The sequence below is a fragment of the Nematolebias whitei genome, chromosome 18 (genome assembly GCF_014905685.2).
Source record: "Nematolebias whitei isolate Nwh7 chromosome 18, NemWhi1, whole genome shotgun sequence".
In the NCBI taxonomy this organism is placed as follows: Eukaryota; Metazoa; Chordata; class Actinopteri; order Cyprinodontiformes; family Rivulidae; genus Nematolebias; species Nematolebias whitei.
This window is the reverse complement of record NC_056515.1, coordinates 16405774-16414631: the sequence shown is the minus strand read 5'-3', so window position 1 is coordinate 16414631 and position 8858 is coordinate 16405774. Positions and strand designations below refer to the sequence as shown.

The window sequence follows — 8858 nt, the reverse complement described above, 5'->3', positions numbered from 1 at the left end:
GCCACACTGGTTTGTCGTCATTATCTGCATCGTTTTTATGTCTATATTCTGATTTACCTCATTTTGTATTTTGCTTGGTGTGTTACCTGTTGTTTTGTCTGTACAGCACTTTGGTTGGCCTTGTCACTGTTTTAAGTGCTTTATAAATAAAGTGGTATGGTATGGTATTTCATACTGGTGACAAGTTTCTCTAGATAGGAGAGAGAAATAGGCTCCAAACGATCAAAAACAGCAGGACAGGGGACCGGGATGGAAGGGTCAAGGGATGGAAAAGAGATACAGGCCCTAGTGTTAATAACCTTATCCAAGAAAAAATGAAGAAACTTATCACAAAGTTCTCTGGATGCTTCAAGAGGGACCGGTTCATGTGCATTGAGGACAGTGTTGATTGTATTATAAAGAACACGGTGGTTGTGAGAGTTAGCAGCAATAATGTCAGAGAAATATTTTACTTTGGCTGTTTTCACAGCACGTTGATATCGACGCCAACTCTCTCTCAGGATATCAAGAGACTTGGAGTTTGTCCTTTCTCCACTTGGGTTAATTTCTCCTGCATTCCTGTCTAATGGCACGGGTCGGGTATGGCCACTCAACCATGGGTCTGATCTTGGCTTTGATCGCCAGGTTTTAATCGGGGCCACATCATTCAATACAGTATTGCATAAAGAGTCAAAATATAAGGAAAGCTCCTCAGTGCTGAGACACAGAGAGCTGTGACTCTAAACGATTAAAGACAGTGGAGAAATGGGCAGCAGAGGACGAGTTAAAAACACGGCAGCGTCGAGCAGGAGCACAGGACTTAACAGGTATAGAAACAGGAATAAAATCAAATAAAACAGACATGTGGTCTGAAAACAATGCATCACCAATTTCCAAGTTAAAAATAGATCAACCATAAGATAAAACAAGGTCCAGGGTGTGTGTACGTTCATGGGTTGGGCCCTTCACTGACTGAGTGAGGCCAAAAGCATCCACTACGTCTAAGAAATCCTTCACCAGCGCCGTTCCAGTGCAACACACGTGAATATTAAAATCTCCAAGAATTAACATTTGCTCATATTTGGACGTAAAATCACCCAAGAAATCAGAAAAGTCCCGTATGAAGTCCTTATTATACTTAGGAGGCTGGTAGATGACGGCGCACAGAAGTGGAGGAGCGCAGCCCAACTCAAACATGCTCAGTTCAAAGGTAGAAAATGCAGTCGGCTGCTTACAGTCAAAACTTGATTTATAAATAATCGCCAAACCTCCTCCACGACCCAAGGACCTTGGGGTATTAAAGTATGAGCAGCCTTGGGGTAATAGTTCTGAAAAAACACTGGACTCAGGCGGAGAAATCCAAGTCTCAAATCAAGGTAAAGTCAGGTCCTCTGTACAGATTATTATTGAAACATTTCATCTTTCATCCAAAAGACTTCTTCAGTCCCAGGAGCTGCAGTAAACTCAAGTCTTATAAGTAGTAGTAGATCTCGTAGTGGATCAACCAGTTTGTTGTTGACATCCAGAACTAGCTGTTCACATGAAAAAGAAGGACCATCAGCCCAACGACCAACCGTTAGTGCTCTGATGGCCACTTGCTATTCACAGAGAGCTGAGTGATACTAGCAATAACAGCAGTGACAGAGGAGTGAAGGAGGCCATCTTTGTGAAGAGAAACCGTCCATCACTAAACAGGGGCGGAGCCTTCGTGTTCAACTGCCCCCTTCTTAAATTGCTGTTATTGCTAGCATCATTCAGCCGTCTGTGAATAGCAATTGGCCACCAGAGCACTAACGATCGGTTGTTAGGCTGATGGTCCTCCTTGACCATGTGAGCAGCTGGTTCTGGATGTTAACAAACAGATCGATCCACTATGAGAAAGTGCTATTTATAAGACTGTCTTTTGTATAAAAGATTAAATGTTTCGACAAGAATCCATCCAGAGGACCTGACTCCACCTGGTTACATTAAAAACTCACGTTTAGTCATATGACAAAATATGGTTTGCATATTTTTGAATTTACATCTTGTGACGTTGAATTTCCAAACTGCACTTTAAATAAACCAGAACAGATTTAGTGTTGGATGTGTCGTGTGCCTCTGGAATAAATACTTGGTTAGAATAAGGAACACAAACTCACATCAGTGTTCGTTAAAGCCCAACTGTTCCTCAGAGCAGTAAATGTTCCTACACATGGAAAAAAAAACCGCGTAGTCTTTCATTAAGTTTTATTTTCATTTAGTTTCACAGTCACAAAACAACAGAGCCTGTAAATAATAATAATAATAATAATAAAATAACGAAACTTCAGCTGTGATGTATCTGGACTGTACAATGACAGAGATGCACACAGTTCCATTATTGCACATCATCCTGCTCCAGGTTCAAGTTTCCATTAAACCAACTGGTTCTAAAGAGATGAACAAAACAAAACCCCAAACAGATAAAAACAGTTTGTTTCCAGTTCGCAGCAGAGAGATGGTGTGTGTGTCATCAGTAATACTGAGGGTGGGGGTAGGCTCCTCTGACATGAGGCATGGCTCCTGGGATACTGCTGTACTGGTAGGAGTCCAGGGACAAAGTGGAGGTGCTGGGCAGAGGAGAAGTGTACTGAAGGCTGTGAGGATGAATGTAGGAGGTGGGGGCCTCAGCTGATGCAGCGTGATAGCGAGGGTAGGGCCCCGGACGGTAGACCTGCAGCTCAGGGTAATGCAGGAAGCAAGAGGCCATGTTGGCCTGGCAGGCGTGAGCCAGAGCGTCCTGCACCATCCTCTTCATCTTCATCCTCCTGTTCTGGAACCAGTTTCTGATCTGAGAGCAAGAAATCAAACAAGTTCACTCAAAAAGAAGAGCTTCACGGTGCCCAACGTTACATTTAGGACGAAGATTTACAGAAAGATCTCAATGAAACATGAAAAACGTAATAATAATTTAAAAAAATGTACATTTTATTTTCATCCTGTTTTTATTTAACCTTACAGGAAAGTCTGGCTGAGCCACGAGGACTCGTTTTCAAGAGAGACCTGTTTGGGAGCAGATGGTGGGGGTAAGGGCTTTGCTCAAGGGCCCAGAGTGGGTGGTTTTGGTTTCAGTGTTAAGAATAGGAATCAAACCTTCACCTGTTTGTCGGACAGGTTGAGCTTCTTGCAGAGCTCCATCTTGTCCTGGGTTCCCAGGTACACGTTTTTCTTGAACATCCTCTCCAGGCTGTTCATCTGCTCGGCTGTGAACGCCGTCCGCTGCCTCCTGCCCACTGGTGGTGATGGTGGCGACGTGGGGGTGCAGTTGGAGTGGGTGGAGGGTGACAGGACCTGACCCCCTTCGCTCTCGTAGCCAGAGGTCTCCTCCTCTGTCCCGCTGCTGAAGCCGCTCTCCGTCACTGGAAACGCAGAGAAACACAAATCCAGCTCAACAACGAGCAGAAGAACGTTACTTTCCCTGACACTGACAGAGCTACAGCCGTCAGCGCTGTCCCATAATCTGATCTGAGGCCAGCTGCCTCCTGGGGCAGCCAAACTGAACTGGAATAAAACCAGAAGTTAATCAGTTGCAGACGTGGATTCAATGATTACTTCCTAAAAGTTTCAATACAATTAATCCAATGGTTCACAAGATATTTTGCTAACAGACAAGCAGGGTGGATGATGCCACAATCTAATGCTTGTTTAAAGCAAACGTAATGAGTAAAGTGTTATGAATGACTCTCCGCTACAACCACACCAAATCTGAACAGGAAATAATAATAATAATAAAAAAAAGTAAATCAAGTCATGTTGTTTTTGAAGGTTAGTTAGCTCTGGTGGCCATCTTGAATTTAGCTGGCTCCAAAAGGAAACAGTTTGTCTAAGCACCAACTGATAATTATTACCGGAGTGTTTCATAAAAACCCATCCAGTAGTCCAGATGTTTTGCTAACAAACGGGGTTGACTCCTAATAGAATTTGAACAACGATCTCGTGTTAGCGCTCAGAACATGTTGGGATTAATTTTAGCTCCCGCACCAACGCATGGCACAGTCTCTAAAACTCTCAGTCTGGATTATTTAAGATTAACTTCATTTTTAAACCATATTTCTAAGCAGCTCCTGCGATCAGGGACTCCTCCACGATGATCGTCTTTGATTCTACTGTGCACTGCAGGTAAGATACTGACTACCTGCACAGAAACCTACTTTTAAATAATTTGAACGCTAACTTATAAGTGAAACTTTTTATTACTAAGAAAAACTCAAAGTTATGATAAATACATTTATGAAAAGTGTTATATGAAGTGTTGTTACCAATTTAAAACATTTGATTTGTTATCATGATTTAAAAAATGAAAATAAATTAAACAGTAAGTCAATATATTAATGCAATCTTATAAACAAAATTCAATAAAATTAAAATACACAAAAACCCTACATATAATCATAACGTGTTATTTTTAATTTTCTGTCTTGTCTGTAAAAATGTTTCGAGTTAAAAGTTTTAATAAGATGAAATTTGACAACCAACCAATTAAAATTAAGTAGTTTATAAAATTAACTTGGGAATAAAAGATGAAGGTTGATTTAAAGACATTAAAACATTTATTAATTAATACGACAACAAGGCGATCCTGGTTTTGACCAGTTCTAAAGTAACGTGGGTCCGACAACATCTGGAGTCAGACCCACTGAACATAAAGGAACCCGACAGTGTGGTAGTAGCTGAGAGTCATGAAGCTGATGATGTCTCACCTTGAACGCTGGAGGACGTTCGGGACGGACTGTTCTGGTGGGACGGGTCCAGGCCTTGATGCTTGTCTCGCTGCTCCAGTTCAGGGAAACTTCCAGACTTTTGTCTGCAGTAAAAACCAGGCAGAGTCTCTGAATGTGTCCCCCAGGCTGCGGGCCCGGGGGCCGCGGGCCCGGGGGCCGCAGGCCCGGCTGACTGGCTGCTCTGAGCCATCCACTCGATGGAGAAATGTCCTCTCATGGCTCCAACACAAGAGCAGGAAGAATCATCCAGTGTGGATTTTAATGGTGGTGGTGGGGGGCAGGGGGTAACAGTTTGTCCAGGATGTAGCCAGAGGACACCCTTCTCTGGAGTGTGCAGGTAGAAGTCAGGGGTCAGGAAGTTCTGGTTGTATTTATAGCAGACCTCCCTGCTCATCTCAAACTGAAGATCAAAGCAGACCCCCCCCCCCCCCACACACACACACACACACACACACCTCCCCCTCCTTCAGTTTTCACAACTGGAGTAATTAAGAAGTCCTATTCAGTCTCAATGAGACTGTTGCAACAAGGCTCCACTGAGTCTGCCCCCCCCCCCCCACACACACACACACACACCTCCCCTTCCTGCCTCTGAAGACTGATAATACTCACCTCACCCCAAACCATCTCTCTCTCTTCTACGGCCACATCCATATGTCATAATGGTGAAAAGCAACAGAGGACACTCAGGATGCTGGGGGGGGGGGGGGGGGGGGGCACGCTCCTGTGGGTCAAAATAAAACATTTGAACTTAAAATAAGTCAAAATAGAGTTTTTCACGAGTTTTGACAGCTGATCACAGAAAAACTTTAAAAAGGGAAAATATCAGTGATCCCTTCTGTCAAGTTTCAGGTGTTTATGAAAAACATTTACCCAAATTAATATAAAATATAATAATATATAAATAATATAAAATATAATAATATATAAATAATATAAAATATAATAATATATAAATAATATAAATATAATAATATATAAATAATATAAAGCACAAGAAGTCACATGATGTCCAGCCTTTGTTAACAGCAGACTGAGGCCGACTGATGATGAGAACTGTGACAGTCACGTCTCTGGACGGTTTCTTTTGTTGAAACGACGACAAAATGTCGTTGTTTTGCTCAAAGCTCGAACAACGTCATGCTGTCACACAGAGAAATGGTTGCGGACGACTCTCAGCTACTACCACGTCGAATTTTAGCCCAATATCTGGAAAACTGACTGAATTATAGTCGTTTCATGTTTTTAAAGTCACACTGCAGTGGCAGCCATCTTGAAGTGGGTTTAACTCCAAAAACAAATTAGTTGTAGATGAACGTTTCTGAAAGGTTTATTCAAATCAGTCCGGTGGTTCATGTGATATTTTGCTAACTCATAGATAAATTGACTCCGTGTGAATCTGTCTCAGCTACTAGATCAAAACATACTGTGAGTGTCTGTAAAAGTGACTGAGATGCTTCTGTGTGTGTTGTAGGCCCACTTGGCTGTGGCAGCCATCTTGAATAAGGTTCCCTAGAAGAGTTGTAGATGTACGCCTTCGTGAAGAGAAACCGTCCATCATTAAATGGGGCGGAGCCTCCGTGTCCAACTGTCTCCCTCTTACGATGCTGTTATTGCCAGTATCACTCAGCCTCTGTGAATAGCAAGCGGCCTCAGGACACCAACAATCCATTGTTAGGCTCATGGTCCTCCTTGAGCATGTGAGCAGCTGGTTTTGGCTGTCACAACAAACTGGTTGATCCACTCTGAGACGGTGCTGTTAGACGAGAAGAGGAAATTTTCAACAAAGAAGAATCCGTCCAGAGGATCTGACTCAACTCTGTTAGATGCATCTGGACTGTTTCTCTGATCTGATCTGCTTCAACAATGCTTCTAATTTTCTACTGATTGCAATCAGTTGTTCAAGTTTTTAATCAGATGAAGCTCCTCAAAAGCTCAGCTGCTCATCAGGCTAGTTAATCAAGATAAACTACTTAAAGTGACACTTCCTGCATATTCCGGTTAATGAGTGCTTTACCGCGGAGACAACAGCTAATCCCGGGATGATCCTCAGATTAAAGGAACAGTGATAAAACACACAAACGCACTAATCACGATTCATCATGATTTCATTTGGCGTCACAAAGAGCTGGTTGCTTTTCAATCAGTAGAGAACCGAAGGATTACTGTGTGTCAGAAAGTAAAAATACTTTAAATTGCAATCCAGTCATCCAGCACTGACGGCAATATTACATTTTAAAACTACACGTTGCAAATGTTACAGCAAAAGTACACAGAAATTACTAGAAAAATGTGTCTTAAGTGTCAAAAATATTATGTTTTGTCATTTATCAGAATATTGTTTTATCTTGTGAAGGGAGCGGGATCATGTCTATACACATGTCTGTATATTAGCAAAATATCTCATGAACCAGTGGACAGATATCATTTAATGTTTCAGAAGGTAACCATTGGGTGGACATCTGAATAATGACTTTTGGAGTTACCTGATTCAAGATGGCCACTGCAGCACAGCAATCTTGGCTAAGAAAAATGTTTTTTTATAAACACTGAGCTGAAACGAGGTGTGGTAGTAGCTGAGAGTCACTCATATGCTGAGACAGGGCAGTTCAGCTGCAGCTGCAAGTTGGACAAGTACAAAATAACAAGCTGATGTCCCCCTGATGTCCCCCTGATGTCCCTCTGATGTCCCCCTGATGTCCCTCTGATGTCTCCCGTCACCGAGGGATTTGAATATTCAACGTTTGTAGTTTCTGAGATGAGTGTTTTTCTGAACTGCAACTGAACAAGAAATGTGAGTAAACCTACCATATTTTCCGGTAATATAAGTCAGTTTTTTCATAGTTTTGCCAGTCCTGTGACTTTTATACACTGAAGCAACTTATATACGTTTTTTTTCCATACCCGTAACACAATTTTTGATCGACACTTTAAATGTTCATTCAAACTGACATGAACCAGAGTAAACATTACCATTTGCAGCCACTAGAGGTGAGAGAGGGCCCTCTAGGCTTTGGACAACTACCGGTAGGAATATATGTTGTTGTCGTAAACGAATAATTGTTTTTTAGTGTTAATCTTGTTAAATTTTTGAAGAACTGCAACAGCGAGTCCTGTGCGCGCTCCCGCAGCCGCCATTTTGTGTCACTGGGGTCGCTGGTGCCCATGTCCAGCAATCACTGTGCGAGGGGCGGGGTACACCCTGGACAGGTCGCAAGTCCATCACAGGGACACATAGAGACAAACGAGACAAACAACCATTCACTCTCTCACTCACACCTAGGGACAATATAGAGTTACCAATCAGCCTAACATGCATGTTTTTGGTCTGTGGGAGGAAACCGGAGGACCCGGAGAAAACCCACGCATGCACGGAGAGAACATGCAAACTCCACCCAGAAAGGCCCCTGGACCGGGGTTTGAACCAGGGACCTGCTCGCTGAGAGGCAGCAGCTCTACCAGTTGCACCACCGTGCTGCCCCACTAAGCACTAATAGCATTAAAATATTACGTCGAACAGCAGCACGAACATGAGTCTGTGTGAGCAGATGAGCACGCATGAACACATCAACATGAAACAGATCAGCAGCAACATGAACAGATCAGCAGCAACATGGAACAGATCAGCAGCAACATGAAACAGATCAGCAGGACCATGGAACAGATCAGCAGCAACATGAAACAGATCAGCAGCAACATGATGTGATTCTTCACAGTGATTATTCTAGTTAGAGATTCATGAGTCTAACAACCTCAGGGTAGAAGCTGTTCCTCAGTCTAGTGGTTCTACACAATGCTCCTCAACCTCCTTCCTGAGGGAAGCGGGGCAAAAAGTGTGTGTGCTGGGTGAGTGTGGTCCTTCATGATGCAGGTGGCCCTCTTCCTGCATCTGGAGGTGTAGATGTCTGTGATGGTGGGAAGACTGACTCCAACATCTTCTGTGCAGCCTTCACCACTCTCTGCAAAGCTTTTCTTTCTGCAGCTGTGCAGCCTCCATGCCACACGTTGATGCTGGAGCACAGGATGCTCTCCACTGCACACCAGTAGAAGGAGGTGAGGACTGAGCTTCCCAGACCAGCTCGTCTCAGCCGTCTGAGGAAGTAGAGTCTCTGATGAGCTTTCTTGATCAGGCTGGTG

The 8858-nt window shown here is 43.2% G+C and overlaps 1 protein-coding gene across 1 annotated transcript; it reads right to left on the bottom strand.

Annotated features, from left to right (window-relative positions):
* Positions 1-2473: 2473 nt before the first annotated feature.
* ved (ventrally expressed dharma/bozozok antagonist) lies at positions 2474-4938 on the bottom strand. The gene is made up of 3 exons (XM_037692288.1): positions 4701-4938; positions 3100-3359; positions 2474-2791 (listed from the first exon to the last, which is right to left on the bottom strand). Exons 1-3 carry the CDS (start codon positions 4936-4938, stop codon positions 2474-2476), a joined length of 816 nt encoding a protein of 271 aa, XP_037548216.1.
* Positions 4939-8858: the final 3920 nt, after the last annotated feature.